The sequence below is a fragment of the Saccostrea cucullata genome, unplaced genomic scaffold, assembly GCF_032062105.1.
Source record: "Saccostrea cucullata isolate Sc308-1 unplaced genomic scaffold, CSIRO_AGI_Scuc_v1 ctg291, whole genome shotgun sequence".
In the NCBI taxonomy this organism is placed as follows: Eukaryota; Metazoa; Mollusca; class Bivalvia; order Ostreida; family Ostreidae; genus Saccostrea; species Saccostrea cuccullata.
Genome location: NW_026928165.1, coordinates 32,501 through 50,564, shown reverse-complemented (window position 1 = coordinate 50,564; position 18,064 = coordinate 32,501). Strand labels below are relative to the sequence as shown.

General features: G+C 33.8%; 2 protein-coding genes across 3 annotated transcripts in view; one reads left to right on the top strand and one right to left on the bottom strand.

The window, feature by feature from the left end:
• Nucleotides 1-57: 57 nt before the first annotated feature.
• LOC134276664 (cyclic nucleotide-binding domain-containing protein 1-like) lies at nt 58-9,559 on the bottom strand. The gene is made up of 14 exons (XM_062758936.1): nt 9,339-9,559; nt 7,101-7,185; nt 5,793-5,906; nt 4,878-4,921; nt 4,498-4,666; nt 3,661-3,809; nt 3,106-3,242; nt 2,918-2,976; nt 2,645-2,723; nt 2,142-2,274; nt 1,755-1,864; nt 1,461-1,611; nt 1,242-1,309; nt 58-924 (listed from the first exon to the last, which is right to left on the bottom strand). The coding sequence occupies exons 1-14, from the start codon at nt 9,454-9,456 to the stop codon at nt 775-777; spliced, it is 1,566 nt and encodes a 521-aa protein (XP_062614920.1). The 5' UTR covers nt 9,457-9,559; the 3' UTR covers nt 58-774.
• Nucleotides 9,560-9,631: 72 nt separating this feature from the next.
• LOC134276667 (AN1-type zinc finger protein 1-like) overlaps nt 9,632-18,064 on the top strand; it is an 11,371-nt gene continuing 2,938 nt past the window's right edge. The window contains exons 1-6 of one of the 2 annotated variants that reach the window (XM_062758941.1): nt 9,632-9,721; nt 14,436-14,478; nt 14,576-14,615; nt 15,123-15,250; nt 16,658-16,746; nt 16,922-17,124. In XM_062758941.1, the coding sequence (XP_062614925.1) occupies nt 9,664-9,721; nt 14,436-14,478; nt 14,576-14,615; nt 15,123-15,250; nt 16,658-16,746; nt 16,922-17,124 (561 nt within the window). In that variant the 5' untranslated portion in view covers nt 9,632-9,663. Of the gene's footprint in view, nt 9,722-12,151; nt 13,385-14,435; nt 14,479-14,575; nt 14,616-15,122; nt 15,251-16,657; nt 16,747-16,921; nt 17,125-18,064 lie in introns of those variants that run through there. The other variant, XM_062758940.1, reaches the window with a different exon arrangement.

Genomic DNA, 18,064 nt, shown 5'->3' with positions numbered 1-18,064 from the left:
ATGAGACTTAAAGCTTTTATTTATTTTTTATTTTCAAAGATTTGTAAATGTGTGTTTATCATGGTATATCATACAGATCAATGTACTGAGCATGCCACATAAAAATATCACAATACAAAACTGGGGTATATAAAATGCAATCTGCAATAACTTATGATCCATAACATTTACAGTGTATTACATAAAATACATTTTATTGTATGTATAAAAGTCCATTTACAGTATGTTCTATAACAAACATAACATACACAATGTACATGTAATAATTTTTTTGCTTATTTTATAATTACATGAAGAGAAATCAAAAACAGACATGAACTCTTATCACACCACATGTAGTATTATTCCATAATGTCAGTGATGCATTAATCTCAGAATTAAAATTGCTTCATGTTTATATAATTTCACAATTCATATACCTGGTACATGTACCAGTAATCTTTCTACAAATCCTTTTTAAAAATTATGAAATCAGTATTACATTGTATTTAAATATGAACTGTACTTCAATTCTACAAAGTTTTCAAATTTTTGTAAGTACATGTAGTTTTATAGGCATGCATGATGTTCTTTGAGTTAGAAAAATGCTCTTCAAAGGGAAAAAATTGTGAGAGAAGATTCACTGGTAAAAATCACATAAGATGATAGATTGAAATATATTAAATACAAAGAACACAATAGTACTATAGGTTGTACATGATTTCATTTTTCTCCACATGTGATCACATTCACAGACATTCTTTAGTCAAGTATTTTGGCACACTGCTAGAATTGTCACATTTTCTCTTTGCCTGCGGACATGGACCACTTTCCGTACCCTGGTCTGATTCCTTTGGAGTTGATGACGTCCATCACTACACTTCGTTTAAACTGAGACCATTCACTCTTCAGCTTCTGGTTCATGTATTCCTCCTGAATGTCACTCTGAAGGAAGAATATTGAGGAAACATTATAATGATGTATTTTGATTAACTATGACTTTTCCAGGTTTGGGGATAGGAAAAACAAAACAGAAATAGTTCGATAAAAATCAATTAAATCTTGAGAGAAATCCTACAATGTTTATAAATATAAAGTGTATATGTATTTTGATTATTTTACTTTGAGTTTCATACTGAGGTGAACTTGGATTTTTGTGTAACAATTACTGCAGAAAAAAATTATCTTCCTATATATCATCTATATGTAACTAAACAGGTTCAAATTTTCAAGAAAATTTACTGAAAACTTTTAATTAATACCTTCTTAAGGTTACCAAAGGTTGGCTCTGCAGTCTGTTGAAATAATTTTTTGGTGTCGTCATCCAATTCTGTAAAGAACAAATATCCATCAAACGCTTATCATTTGAAGTTCAGGAGCAATTATACTGTAAAGGGAGACAACTCAGGAAACACTGAAATAAAAATGTGTTTTAAACAACAAATGATAAGATAAAAAAAGAAGTTTTTTACAGCTGATACCTTTAATTCTCTCCTTTCGTATAATGCCTAATTCTACATTTTTATCTGTGAGGATCGTACAGTCTATTGATTCGTCTAAGAGGACACTCAACTCCGCAAAGGACTGCGACTCCTTCAGGATTCCTACCACAACCTGCTTTGTTTTCTTCTCCTAGAAATAAGTAAAAAACAATTAACTTAAAGATAAATAAACTAAGCTTTCAATTCATTTTTTAATTATTTTTTTTTAAAAAATCACTTTTTTGTAGGTATTTCTGATTTTTTAATTTTTGATACATGTATTAACAAATTTACCCGTTTTCCATTTGGCTGGGTGTGCATGACTTCCACTTGCTTTAGGACATGACAGACTCCCTTTTTGATGAAGCCTATGTATGGAGCCTTATATTTCTCACTGACTAGCACTGTAATACAGATAGAAAAAAAATAAATAATAAAAGTGTTACTAATTGTTATCAATATAAATTTCTTTGACTAAAAAAAATTGTTATTATGAAGATCACAGATAATCTTTTAATCTAATTTGTTTATAGTCTGCCTTTTAGAAAAACACAAACTTGTAAATAATAAATGCAGCTCTCCACCTGACTAACAAGGAATTATAAATGAGGCTGCATTTAATAAATACATGTATAAGACATGATTTATGAACCTCCTATTTTGTAGAATGATAGTACTCACAAGAATTGGGAGGGGCACTCATCCATTCTATAAGCTCAGCTACCTTCAGTACCGGCTGTTTTGGCCAAAGTTGGTACTGACCACATGATAATAGTAAGTTCACCTTTTCTGTGTGCTCTCTTTGTTTGATTTGCTGAAATTTTCGATTTAATATTTACATACAAAAGAAATGTTACATATAGTGATCATAATAACTTTTAGACATGGTTTTCAATGAATTTTATGAAATACTTACTGTGAAATCACAAATTTTCATGGGGGTTTAATTTTTGTGGTTTTCAAGGTATGGAGGGACCCATGAATTTATGTCCACCACGAAATGCAATTTTTCACATATTTTACAACTGATTTATTCTTCATCCATGAAATCAAATCCCCATGAACCAATATATTTTCCTAAAACCACGAAAATTTGACCCCTAGAACATATGTGATTTTACAGTAGTTTATCAGATTTGGGAGAAATGGGGAGGGGCTTTGAAGAAAATAAACTGTAATCATACCTCTATAACCCTCATGTAGTCTGTAGATGATATTTTCAGGAATTCACAATTTGGTTGTGTAGTAACTACACTAAATATTCTGAAATCAAATATTTGTATATAAATGTACACTGATAAGTAATCTTGTAGAGGTGGAAAAATAAAATAGGCTTGAAGGTTATATTTTTCCATCCAACACATCATGTTTTCTTTTTTATTTACGATATTAAAGTTCATTAGTTTGTACATGTAATTGATTTTAAAGCACTTTGAAAAAAGTAAAAAGAAACTTACTTGGATCCTTGTTCTCTTTTTACTTTTACTAAAGTACCAAAACAGTCACCAGCCACTAACTGAAATTTAAAACAAAATTCTTATAAAATTCTTCTATCCTATCATAAAAAAACAATATAATTAAGAAAAATGTTTTGTTTGTTACACTCTAACTTACATATTTATATGTAAAATATACATGTGTGTACCTCTGCTTGTGTTTCCTCTGGTACTAATGGAGTGGAGCTACGTGAATCAGGAATTTCATTATTCTCGTTTAAGTAAGGGTCCGTAATTGGTTTCACTGCTCCTCTCAACACCATATGTAACCCAGCTTTACCAAACACTAAAATTTTTAACAAGGACATTCAATGTGAATGAATTTAAAACAAATTATTCAAAAATGATGATTGTTCACTAGAGTATTCAAATACAGTAGGTAGCTGAAGTAGAGAAAATATAAAACATATTCCAATAATGCCTGTACATGATTTTATAAACTGTAGAAGTACTTTTTTCCGCATGGTATTAATTGCCGCAGAAATTTGTCCCACCATACTTAAAATGCATATGAGGCTTATAGTGAGAATCTTAGAAATCCGCATAATTTTCTACCAGCGGATTAAACAGAAATAGTGATTCCACAGAATTATGACCCCCTGGAAAAGTATGTTTACAGTACATGGATTAATAAAATATTGTAATCTTTTATAAATCTTGAATTTCCGTAAACACTACTCTGAAGTATTGGCCATTATGTATACCTGTAAATCCTGGTTCTTTCCATTGTTCTAGAACACCAACAACACAGAGCTCTCTGAGAACTTTGGAAGGAATCTTGTCCTTGAAGAATTTAAATGTTTGTAGAATGGAAAATATTTTCTCTATTTCTGGCAGTGATCTTTCAAATGGTCTGGAAGAAAAACATATATGGATAGACCACTTGCAGAGACTTAAGGTAACTGTTTGAGAATTTCATCACTATCTTTTGTTCTGTAAATATTTCTCAATATATTATATTCAGCACAATTGACATGTGGGGACAAAACGATTGCTTCTATATGTAATACTTATATTAAAGAATCTATTTCATACTATGAATTTTTTGTAAATCACATGGAAAAATTTTCATGCATTGGAAAAAAATATCTCTGAGTTTTTTGGGACATATTTGTCGCTGAAATCTCTAATAACAGAGAATACAAAATCTTTTCTTGCCAAGGGTTTCTGCTCTGAAGTCTACTCTATAACTCTTGGTTTTATGGTAGACTTCAGATTGGAAAGCCTAGGCTAGTGAAGATGAGAATATTTGTTGATCATGTATATTGTGTAAGGGGTAAATAAAATCTGTGAAAACTGAACCTCTATGAAAAAAAAAAACTATAGCTTAATGATAATACATGGTTATAGCTCTATATTGCTTTTATAATGAATTGAAGCTTATAGCAAAGTGATTTTCATTCTCAGTGATTTTAAAATATATAAACAATTTAACGAATATAATCAAATAAGCTTAAAATGAATCAAAACTGTCCATCCCTGGCACTACATATTATAAGCATGTTTTACCGTAATAGTAGTAGGTTTGATGTTGATCTTACAATTTTCTGAACAGCTTCCTTAGTGTCCTGAGATTGTCAAGTCTAACGTGTTCTGGGTCCTCACTCTTCCTCTGTTTGTGGAGCAGAGGCATGTAATCCCGTATGTCATGGGTGATTCCATCCACTGGGTAGTCCTTCCCTTTAGGCTTCACAGCCTCCGAGGATTTCCCTGAAGTAAGATGTAAATGTACATATGGTGCTGAACTTTATTTTTTTTTTTGTTTTACAGTGTATTCAGTCTATTCATTGTGATGTGCTGTAACATCCTTGGAATAATTAATTTGTAAAAGATCGTTAATAATATCAAGTTGTCAGATTACACTCTAAGATAAACAAAATGGTTAGTACAGTGCATATATATACAACTGTATATATCATACCTGTTGCTCTGTTGGTAAAACTGGCAGCTGAGGACTTATGTTCACTACGAATGGTAAAGAAATAAACATTTTCATTTGGATTTTAACTTTTTGCACAAGAATAGTGATGTAGTGATAAAGAAGTAAAACATTTTATTAGAACCTTTAATTTTAATTACAATCTAATTCTACATATTATAAACTACGCCAAAATGTAGTTTGATTCATTTTAAAAAAAAACAGATTTGTATGATCTATGACAGGTGTATGTTGTCTGTCTGTTTGGTTTACAATTATTCAAAATGCTATTTCTCCATCAGATTTGGTCTAATTTCAATAAGACTCTGTACATAAGTAGACTTTACTAAGATACATAATTCAAGTATTGGTTTTCTGACAAACACTGTTTCAATGGTTTAAAAAAATATAATGATTTTGAAATTCTTTCAAAATGCTACCCCTTCTACAGTTTTGGTCTGATTAGAATTTTACACAAGTAGACAACTATATTCTAACATAACTTCTCTTTGTTATAAGTATTGTCAAACCTAGTTATCACAAACTCAATGGGACAGAGAAACTTCTATATATCAAAGGATTCGAGATATTAAGGATAAAATACTTAAAGATTAAGTGGTTAGAACTTCAAATTCAATTTGACATATCCATGGTATTTGAGAAACTGGTGTTTGAGATACCAAAGTTCAACTGTATAACACAGTAGAGCTTGTCAAAGACAGTTATGTGTTTTAAATGTGCTGCATGAGTAGACAAAAAATCAACCCAATGATACATTTACATGTAGTATGTTGTAAAAATTAGTTCTGTATAAAAATTGGAGCTTTCCAAAAATGTTTTATATATTTACCCATGTAAGCATTGACAATATAGATGACCAATCAATTTATATTTAATCAGTGAAAACTTAAAAATTACCTTCTTTTCTCTGAGTGGTTAGGGTAACCAGATTTTTTGGGTGGTTTTGCAAATATTTGATGATAATTCCTCATGAACTCTTCATGAGCTTCTTCAGTTGACTCTGCCTGTTCCCTGAAAAATTATAATCATGGGAGGTTCAGAATAAGACCGCGGAACATTAACTGGCAAAATTGGAAATATACAGCTTACGTCATTTCTATCTGTTACAATCAAAACATTCAGTGATAGACAGCGTAATGGGCGGGTACAATTCGACGCGGACGTTTGGAAAACATCAAAATTCATTTTCAATCCACCTCAGCTACGCTACAATTCGACGCGGACGTTTGGAAAACATTGGATTGAAATTGCAGATTGAAATTCATTTTCAATCCACCTCAACTACGCTAGAAGCCACAGTGTCACTGACTTACCCAGAAGACAATTTCAATTTTGGTACAGTTTGAATTTTTTGTCCAGTGTTTTAAAAAAAAAATATTAAGGGACAAATATTTCATTTCTGCCTGGTAAACATACGTTTGGTTTAGGGGAGGGGGGCTTAACAATTTTAAATAAAGTTGTCCAACATTTTTCAGTGAGAATAAGTATAAAACTCATGGACTCTAAAAATCCTACAAACAAAATCTGTTGTCATGTAAACATTACATGTAAGTCATGACCTGACTCGATAATTTTTTACCCCCCCCCCCCCAGCTTAGAATCAAATATCTCCTGAAAAAAAATGTCTTCTATCATCTTTCGCGTCCCTAAAATTATAAGCTAAAACTCGTATTAATGTGAACTTCAAACAATATGTATTCGGGAGTTAAAATTAGTTGATTTTTGGATCATATATTCACTCTTAGCTTTGAAAACAGTTCAGGTGGATTGAAAATGAATTTCGATCTGCAATTTCAATCCGATGTTTTCCAAACGTCCGCGTCGAATTGTACCCGCCCATTACGCTGTCTATCACTGAATTGTAACAGATAGAAATGACGTAAGCTGTATATTTCCAATTTTGCCAGTTAATGTTCCGCGGTCTTATTTCAATTGTTCTTAACTGATTTTTAAATAGTGTAATTTTCATGGATTGTCCTCTGAAAATAAAGCTTTGCACAAGAAATGTACAGTATACAAGATATTTTATAGACCAATCAAAGGCCCATGGGACATTTATTCATCTGAAAGTACAAATGTACATTGTTTCACAACAGATTAACAAATCATAGTTACATAAATGATCGTGCTACATTGTATCTAGTGTCAATGATCAATATATAAAGACAATAATACTACTACTTGTGTATTTTTTCTCATAACTACCTTCCTTTAAGGCCTTCAATGCTGCAAAGCATTCGAAGTTTTTCATAGTCGATTGTAGGTTGTGGAGTGTCATCAATTTTTGGAACTAAAATAAAAAAAAAAACTAATTAATTAACACCAAAGAAAGGAAAAACTTTAAAATGGTGCATAAATATATGTTGGTATCTATAGGAAACACAATTAAATGATGTTATATTCACCTTACAAAATTTATCGCATTGGTAAATAGGCCTATTACGTTTAAAATAATAACAGACTATAAACCAAAGACATAAATACAGCAATCCTGGAAGGCATGGAAAAGAACAACTCTAAACCATTCTGGAAATATGTTAAATCTCGCAAACAAGATAACATCGGAGTAGCACCCCTAAAAGATCAAGGGCATTTAATCAATGACAGCAAGGAAAAAGCAAAGATCCTTCTAAGACAATTTTCATCAGTCTTCACAAAGGAGAAAGTAAATACAATGCCCCCGACGAACATCAACCTAAAAACAGGAATAAAAAGAATCACCATCAGAGAAGAAGGCGTGGCAAAACTGCTTAAAAACATCAATCCATCAAAAGCAGCCGGACCCGATAACATCCCAAATAGAGTCCTGAAACAATGTGCAGACCAAATAGCACCAATATTGTCGATTATATACCAAAAATCACTAGATACAGGGGAATTACCAAAAGACTGGCTCAGCGCAAACATATCGTGTATCTTCAAAAAAGGGGATAGACACGCAGCTGAAAACTACAGACCAGTCTCCTTAACATCAGTACCCTGCAAGCTACTAGAGCATATCATATGTCGACAAATGATGAAACATTTGGAATGCAACAAAATATTAACATCCTTGAACCACGGCTTCAGGTCCGGATATTCCTGCGAAACCCAACTCGCTATAACCATACACGACATGTTACTATCCTACGACAAGGGTCATCAAGTAGACGTAGCAATCCTGGATTTCTCGAAAGCATTCGGCACTGTTCCCCATGATAGACTCCTACACAAACTCAATCAATACGGAATAAGGGGAGAAATCCACGACTGGTTAACAAACTTCCTAACAAAAAGGACAATGAGAGTCCAGTTGGATGGGGAATACTCGGACTACACTAGCGTGGAATCCGGGGTACCACAGGGAACAGTACTTGGACCCATACTTTTTCTCTGCCATATAAATGATCTCCCTGACGCAGTAAAATCTTCAGTTAGGCTTTTTGCCGACGACTGCCTTTTGTACAGGGAAATTAAATCACCCAAAAATCAAAACCTACTACAAAAGGACCTACAAAAACTGGAACAGTGGGCATCTGACTGGGGTATGAGATTTAACGCAAAAAAATGCTATATACTAAGCATTCGTAGAAAAATAAACAGCCAATATACCCTTGAGAACCACACCTTAGAACAAGTGGCATCAAATCCCTACTTAGGACTACAAATACAAGAAGACCTGAAATGGAAAGAACATATAAACAACATCTCAAATAAAGCCAACTCCACCCTAGGCTTCCTAAGAAGGAACCTACAACACTGTCCAAGGGAATGTAGAAAGATTGCATATATAGCACTAGTGAGATCTATAATGGAGTATGGAGCTGTCATCTGGGATCCATACACCAAACAAGAATCAACAAAATTAGAATCCATCCAAAGAAGAGGCGCAAGATTCATAACCAAAGACTATAAATCAAGGGAAGAGGGTACAATGACAAAGATGCTTAAAGATCTCGACCTCCCCTTATTACAAACCAGACGACAACAACAACGTCTTATCTTTTTTTACAAAGTGGTTGAGGGGCAGATACCAGCTATTAAATCAGACCAATATATAAAATTTCAAAAACCGAAAAGAAACATCAGACCGAAAGTGTACGAGGATTATCAAGCGACAAATATCATAAGTAATAGGATCAGGAATAACAGCCGTGCAGTTGAGATACTTGATACAAAGACAGACCAACTGAAAAATTCACTCTTTGTACGTACAGCTGTTGACTGGAACCACCTGGAAGAGAAAGCAGTCCGCGCCCCAAAGCTAGAAAGCTTTAAGTCGGCGATAGAACATCTTCGCGACTAAGCGCCCTCCATCCGTCACATCAAAGCCCAACGGGGTTACTGTGATGTAACAATACAGATACAGATACAGATAGTCTCTGTACAAAGTTATAAACACAGTAAAATTTATTTGCGAAATTATTCTATGAATTTGAATGATTGATTTATTTTGTTGTTTACGTCTGAGCCTCTGTCTTTTATTAATCCCCCATTCTTGAAGAGTTTGATCTCGTTTGATGAGAGCCATCTTTCTTTCGAGCACCTGTCTGCCTTTATTTTTCCGCCATATTGTTGACATTCAGTATTGTCCCAGCAACAGCTTTAGTTTCGAATGAATGAGAAGAAAATTTACATATTCTCTTTCAAAATTTTACTTTTACACTCACAAAAATTAAGGTAAATAATTTAACAAAATAATACAAGTGAACAAAAAGCTTATTGATATATTTTTAGGCTTAAAAATAAATCCGAAGATATGAAAACAATCTAATAATGAACTTCCGGTATGGCTGAATTTCCAAATCTTGGCAAGCACTGTAGCTTAGAAGGTTGTAAGCAAATAGGTAAGCGAAGATACAAAATTTCTAAGCAGTAGTGGATAAAAATGTATCATATAAATTCGAAGAAATAGAATGTGGATTTCCATATTTAAAGAATACTTCAGTATTCCTCTATCACAGTCTGTTGCATGAAGGAAACTCGAGATTTTCACAGATGCAGATGGCAAAGAATTAGAACAGTTTTTACCAGAAACATAAAAATGTTGTTTTTTATGTCTATTGTTTTAGTTGTATACTGGATATATCCATTCAGCTAAAATGCCAGTTGAAAATGGAGGTATAAATATTTGTAAACAAATAATCAACTGATTAAGCTGGAAACAAAGTGATATTAATCTATTATGATTTGGGTATTTTATTAAAAAGCAATATTGAGTAACAAACTAACTTCTCTTTTAAAAGGAACAAAAGTAAAGGGAAGAAATAATTAGAAATATATACATCATTGATAACCATTGCCAATGATGTACATGTTCCTAATTGTTTTTTTAGCTCACCTGAGCCGAAGGCTCAAGTGAGCTTTCCTGATCACATTTTGTCCATCGTCCGTCCGTCTGTAAACTTTTCACATTTTCGACTTCTTCTCAAGAACCACTGTGCCAATTTTGACCAAACTTGGTACCAATCATTCTTGGGTGAAGGGGAATTTAAATTGTTCAAATGAAGGGCCAAGTCCCCTCACAAGGGGAGATAATCAAGAAAATATGAAAATAGGGTGGGGTCATTAAAAAATCTTCTTCTCAAGAACCACTGGGCCAGGAAAGCTGAAACTTATGTGGAAGCATCCTGGGGTAGTGTAGATTCTAAATTGTTCAATTCATGACCCCCGGGGGTAGGGCAGGGCCACAATGGGGAATAAAATTTTTACATAGAAATATATGGGAAAAATCTTTGAAATCTTCTTCTCAAGAACCACTGGGCCAGAAAAGCTGAAACTTGTGTGGAAGCATCCTGGGGTAGTGTAGATTCTAAATTGTTCAAATCAGACCCCAGGGGGTAGGGCTGGGTCACACTAGGGAATTAAAGTTTTACATAGAAATATATAGGAAAAATCTTTAAAAATCTTCTTCACAAGAACCAATGGGCCAGAAAAGCTGAAACTTATTTGGAAACATCTTGGGGTAGCGTAGATTCTAAATTATTCAAATCATGACCCCCCGGGGGTAAGGTGGTGCCACAATAAGAAATCAAAGTTTTACATGGAAATAAATAGGAAAAATATTTAAAAAATCTTCTTCTCAAGAACCACTGGGCCAGAAAAGCTGAAACTTATGTGGAAGCATCCTGGGGTAGTGTAGATTTCAAATTGTCTAAATTATGATCAGTGGGTATTGTGGGGTCACTATATCAGGGGTGTGCAATTAGAAAAATCAATTACTAGCGCGTGGGCTAGTGGCAGCTATAAAGTTACTAGCCCCAAGTGAAAAGTTGCTAGCCCAAATAGAGGGGAAAAATTAAAATAAAAAACTATATATGTTGAAAAGAAATTTATTGTTGAAAAAGTCAGGGTACTGAAGTCATTCTTTTTAAAATTACGATAAAGTTTAATTCTCACTATGAAATTAAATCATGTATAAATAATAATGAAAGAAGATTAAAATGAATTTAAATAAATTATCTTCTCTTTTTTCTGAACATTGTACTATCTCATTTAGAATGAAATTTAATTCATTTTGTTTTCATCTTAAATCATTAAATACACTATAAATATATTTTATGTGAGTCATAAAACACTTATCTTTCAGTTGATTGAGTGATTGTAAATAATTTAATGAGATATCTGCATGTATTTACCATAAACTAAAAAATAGAGGAAATTCGGATTAGGAAAAAACGAATGTTTTTGGAAGTAAATAAGTCAAGTAGTGCTGCAAAACAGATAACATTATGGAGATTTATTGAGAGTAGGAGCATGTTGTCAGAAAAATTTTCACTGGTTGGAAATTTGATAGCAAAAACGAGTGAAAATTCAGGTTGTGCTTTTCATGTATTGCCTGTGTAGTTATAATTTTTACTAGCCCGACGGGCTACCTCCATGCAGAAAATCACTAGCCCGATCCCAAAAAGTGGTAGCCCCGGGCGTCGGGCGATGCTAATTGCACACCCCTGAATATGTATTACAAGGGGGAAATCTGGTAAAGAATAGAATGGTCAAAGCTTCTCAGGTGAGCGATGTGGCCCATGGGCCTCTTGTTTTAAATTGAGCCTGTATTTGAAAATGCCAGAGGGTATTTTTAAAGGGGCATGGAAGGGGCCGCTAATGTGATTTCCACCCTTTTATGTGTAAACAACGAAGGAAAACTGTACTGTTGACAGTGGTTATTATATTATGTGACAGGATGAAAGAACAATATATTGTTTTCTTAAGCAGAACAACTTGTAATTTGAAGTTCAAGTCAATCTCTAGACCTGTCAATTTGTTTACATTTACAGAAGATTAAAGATCTACATACCAAAGAAAGGATTGAAAAACTGTGACACGATGAGGAGAAGTTATAGTAATCTTCATGACATTGTTGACAATTTACGTTTTGGATCGGAAAAATATTTCCAAACATTTATTGAAAAGAAAGGAGATCTAAATCTCAGTGATGGATATGGAAGAACCCTCTTGATGTGGAGTGTATTGGACGGGAAAACCCAGAGGGTTCAAGCCTTGATTAATGCGGGGTGTAGATTGAATTTAGGGGACAGAAATAAAGATACAGCATTAATGCATGCTGTCCAAACATCCAATATAGAGATTACTCAAATACTGGTGTTGCATGGTGCCATAATAAATGCTATAAACGAGGGAAACACCACGCCACTAAGTGAAGCAGTACAACAGAATAATGTACAAATGGTTAAACTTCTGTTATTGTATGGGGCAGACAGCAATGTCATTTGTGGTCATCGACATTTACACAATATTAGGACTGCATTGACCACTGCCATAGAGGATGACCAGAAGGAAATAATCTGTGCTATTCTCTCTGCCAGACAGACAAATGTCAGTTTACATCTAAGTGTTTGTGTTCAGAGTCACAATTTGGGAACATATCAATTTCTGCTTGCACATGGAGCAGATGTCTTTTATAGTGGTATTGAGGGATCAGTTGGTGAAACAATACTGAATGAATATCTCAATGGACACCTCCAAGCTGAAAAATTCTTGATCAGTTTACTGAAAGAAAATGGATTTTGTACATCCATTTCGAAGAAGAATGACATTTTGAAGTGTCTTGATCATCTACAAAAACAATGTACATTTTCAAAAGTTAAATTGAAGCTAATGCCAATTATCCTTGATTATTTATTGCCTCTAGGAATAATCCCAGATGCCACAATAAAATCGAAAATATGCCAGTATGCTCCTGACACCATAGAACTTTTCCCTATTCCTTGTCTTCAGAAACTGTGTAGAACAGCCATCCGAGAGGCAATGTGTTTCGGGATTTCATTGAAGACTGAGAAACTGCCTCTACCAGTGAGACTGAAAAACTTCATTTTATTGGATGAAATAAGATTTAAAAGATGACTTGTATACATGTGCTTGAAATATTTGAAATATGATTGTCATATACATGAACTATTAAAATTTTATTGTATTTAGAATAAGCTAAATGCAGTTTTCTTTATATTTATTAAATTTAATAATCAAATGTGATCTCTCAGAGTTTTTGAACTTTTGTTTATGTTAAAACAGTGTTTTTTTTATGCATGGAATAAAAGTCTTCTCGAATAAGAAAGAAAGATATATGATTTTTTTTTTTTTTTTGGTTGAATGTACATATATATGTTCATAGAATTGATTTCCATATATGTGTTTTAAAGTTTAAAGTTGTTGTAATTTAACTGTTGAAAATTTTGGAAATTTTTTTTTTTATAACAGTGTAGATTAGTGGTGTTCCAATCATCGATTATAATCGAAAATCAGTCGATTGCTGACATAATCCAAGCAATCGATTGCATTTTAAAAATTCTGATTAATCGGTTTATTATTTAATTTTACAAGCCATATAGTTTTAACCATAATTTTCTATCCATAGCATTGTTTTTGACTTATTTGTGTAACGTAATGGTGTAGATGAACAAACTCTTGCATTTCTACCCGGATAACAAAGCATATTTCTGGGCATGGACTTACTTTTGGTTCTATAAAATGAACTAAGGACCAGCTGGATCACCTCAGAGAGTCGTCATTTACCCATTCTTACCATTTACTAGTTTAAATTGATATACTTTTTACATGTCCGATTATAATCGATAATTAGTTACTTAGAGTAACCCAATCATCGATTATGAAAATTTTACCGATTCCCATCACTAGTGTAGATGGCATTTTAAGTTCAGGCACATTTTATCTGGTCTGGAGGGGGCAGGCCAGGGGGACTGTTCCCATCCCCCAATTTTTTCAAACAACTTTTAACCATTGTTTACTGCAATTGAAAATGTTCATTATATTAAATATGGCAAGACCCAGTGCGATTCATAACTGGAAAATTACTTGGCAAATTATAGAATCATCCGACTTGGACAGGTAATCCTTGTATCATCGTATTTTTAAGTAGTGTGTAACACCTTGCATTAAGGTCATTGCATCCTTTACTTACGGTGATACAATATTAAAAAAAATGTTTTAAGGGAAGTGATCCCTACAAAAGTATGCATAATGCAGTTGTTGTAAATTATGTTACATGTATTAATTTTTTTTAAAAATTCTCTTTCATTGTAGATTTTTTGCCTTTTACATGTGAAAGTTGTCAGGAAGTATTCTGGTAAGGATTTAGCAACAAGTATATTTTTGTTTGTTTGTCCTCTCTCGTTAATCTTACTGATATCAAGGATTTTACAATGTTTTTATATTTGTTGTAGTTCAGATCACAAATTTCCAGACCACCATTCCTGTACAAAGGTAGAATACATTTATCTTTTATTAATACAGTAAAATACAGTGCAGTCTTTGCTATATTCATGTTTTACTGTAACTGCAATAAATAGTACAATTCTCTGTTATTCTTCGACTTTCAGTAAAGCGTGGCATTCTCAGGGTTACATAGGTTAGCTTCTGAAATTTATACATCCTTTCATTTTCTGTTGAAATATACAAGTAACATGGGCTAGAAATTTAGGCAAATGTCAGTGAGTGTAGCAATGATCCAATGACAGCGTTTCATGTGGCAAAGGGTTGAGGCTTAGGTTGTCTCATACTTGTAGCTGTCAACAACAATTTAAAATTCCTGGTGTTATTAATTTCTTAACCAATGAGAATCTGTCACCATTCTGAGAGATGCTAATTACGTAGCCAAAGTGCCATGCCTTACTGAAAGTCCAAAGATGACTGAGAATTGTACTATGTACATCTGCATGGATGACCTATTTTGTGTATTCCACACGTGATACAAATCTGATTACATTATAGTTCAGTGAAGAGACTCCCCATGCTGAGTACACAGGTACTAAGGCTTACTCCTGTAGCTTTACTGACTGTGATGCCAGGGAACTGATGCCAGTAGTCTGTGAGAAATGTGCCAAAAATTTCTGTTTGAGGTATGTTTTGGATTTAGTTAGGTGAATCACAATGTTTTATGTGTTGTTTTACATCCCCCTCTCGGGAATTTTTCACCCATATGGAGAGGCAACCACTTGCTGATGGAGGACTGCAAATTCATACCTTAAAGTTTAGTTACTTGACACTTCGAGCCATAGAGCAGTGAGGGACCTTTATCAGGTCAAAACCTACTGCAGCATGAACCTTCAGTTTATACAGTCTCATCCAAAGGGCTAGATACAATAATGTAGCCCTCTCACTTTTTTGGGGGTCGATTAAACAAGAGGCCCATAGGCCACATCGCTCACCTGACAAGATTTGACCATGATATTTTCAACCAGATTTCCCCCCTTGTAATACCTATTGTGACCCCATCATATCCCACAGGTCATAATTTGGACAATTTAAAATCTAAACTACCCCAGGATGCTTCCACATAAGTTTCAGCTTTTCTGGCCAGGTGGTTCTTGAGAAGATTTTTTAAAAAAAATCCTATATATTTCTTTGTAAAACTTTTATCCCATTGTGACCCCGCCCAACCCCGGGGGTCATGATCTGAACAATTTAGAATCTACACTACCCAGGGATGCTTCCACATAAGTTCCAGCTTTTCTAGTCCAGTAGTTCTTGAGAAGAAGATTTTTAAAGATTTTTCCGTTATATTTCTATGTAAAACTTTGATTCCCTATTGTGGCCCCACTCAACCCCAGGGGGTCATGTTTGAACACTTTAGAATTTACACTACCCCAGGATGCTTCCACATAAGTTCCAGCTTTTCTTGTCCAGTGGTTCTTGAGAAGAAGATTTTTAAAGATTTTTCCTATATATTTCTATGAAAACTTTGATTCCCTATTGTGGCCCCGTCCAACCCCCGGGTGTCATGATATGAACAATTTAGAGTCTACTCTATCCCAGAATACTTTCACATAAGTTTTAGCTTTTCTGGCCCAGTGGTTCTTGAGAAGAAGATTTTTAAATGACCCCACCTATTTTTGTCTTTTCTTGATTATCTCCCCTTGTGAGTGGACCTGGCCCTTCATTTTAACAATTAAATTGCCCTTTACCCAAGAACACTTTGTACCAAGTTTGATTAAAATCGGCCCAATGGTTCTTGATAACAAAATGTGAAAAGTGTAATAACGACAGACTACGGATGGTTGACAGACAAAATGTGATCAGAAAAGCTCACTTGAGCCTTCGGCTCAGGTGAGCTAAAAATTGGAGAGGGCTACATTATTGCAGCTACCAAAGAGCCTGTCTCTTTCTTAGCAGGCACAAAGCTAGACAAACCATAAAAAATTACCTCCTTCTTATTGCTGTAAGCAATTCACATTTTGTATAAAAAACTTTTACTTTCTTTCATACATTAAACAAAATTATTATGCTAGTTGTTTTGTTTAATGTAGACACAGACATCAAAATGATCACCAGTGTGAAAAGTTGGAAGAAAAGAAAACTCCAACTAAAACAGCAGAACATGTACAACAGATCCTCGGTAAGTTTATGTTACTTAGATAGTTACATGAAAATCATCGTTGATAAAATATCTTACCAGTAATTAACTTCTATCAAGCTACCATAAAATATTAGAAAATAAAGAAAATTTTAAAATAAGATGCAATTTGAAATGTCAGAATGCAAGAATGAAACAGTGAAAAGTTGTATTTCAGCTAATAAGAAAGTAAATGAAATCTCAAAGAAACCCAGGGGAAAGAAATCCAGTAAGACTGCCGTCAAAGTAGCGTTGATGAAGATGAAGCTTCACGCTGCTGGAGACACAAAGATTCCAGAATTTGACAGGGTGTACTTCTCTGTGGTGTTACCTGGGGGCTCTGTGTCTAAAGGACCAAACAAACCTCTGTTCTTCTCCAAGGTTAGACCATCACAGCAGATTCTTTTGTTTAGTTTGCTTTTAAGTTAAGAAGATTGAACAGATTTTAAATACCGTAGATTCGCAAATATTCACGAAGGTTTTAGTTTCGCTATGTTCGCGATTTATCATTTCCCCATTGTGAATGTTATTACCGGTATTAGTTTTTAAAAACGTTTAAATGCTTACTGTATAGGGGGAAAATAACTCGCGGTGTTAATATTCGCTATATTCACGGTGATAATAAATCCGTGAATTCAAGAAACAGTGAATAATTTTTTCAATAATCTCCATGTTTTATTTGGAAATTTGAGAATAGACTACGATAGATTTAAATACATGTACCACAGTGCATGGTCATTTCAGTAATTACGAGTAGTACTCGTCATTCAATTATTTTAATTAGCACGCTTTACATTAATTCAAGTCAACAGATAATAACCTGTATTTGTTAAAAGGCTTTTTAATAGCCAACGCTACATGTTTCATCAATCAACACCTGTGGGCCATGAGTTTTGATTACCCGTGCGTAACTAATGCTAACACGCACGGTGTGTGCATTACCTGCATTATCATGCATATTATATAGTTTTTATCGACATTTTGATTTCAAAAAATCATTCAAATAACTATCGAACTTACTCAAGATTTTAAAGGAAATTATTTCGTCGACATACATGAACACATTAATTACTGTCCAGTGGTTTTTCGTCGCGATGTATTAAAGATCTTGGGGTGTACATGCACTCATCGTAATAGAATGTAGGAAAGTTATTTGATGTTTATAGTCAAGGACTTTTGATAACTGCACCTGTTTTAATTAATTTATTAAGTCTTACTATTTTATATTAACCTACCCTGTTGTTCGTGAAATAAAGACATAACAATGATGAATGCCGTTTACATGTAGCTATGGATTAAACGGATATAGACAAGGGAGGTA

What these genes read in the sequence shown, in the direction of transcription:
- LOC134276664 (XM_062758936.1), bottom strand. Translation starts at nt 9,456, where the DNA reads ATGTCAACAATATGGCGGAAAAATAAAGGCAGACAGGTGCTCGAAAGA. An exon ending in GAAAGAACCAGGATTTACAG is followed by an intron (nt 3,243 to 3,660) that starts GTATACATAATG and finishes TAAAAATTTTAG; the next exon opens with TGTTTGGTAAAGCTGGGTTA. An exon ending in AAAAGAGAACAAGGATCCAA is followed by an intron (nt 2,724 to 2,917) that starts GTAAGTTTCTTT and finishes ATTTGATTTCAG; the next exon opens with AATATTTAGTGTAGTTACTA.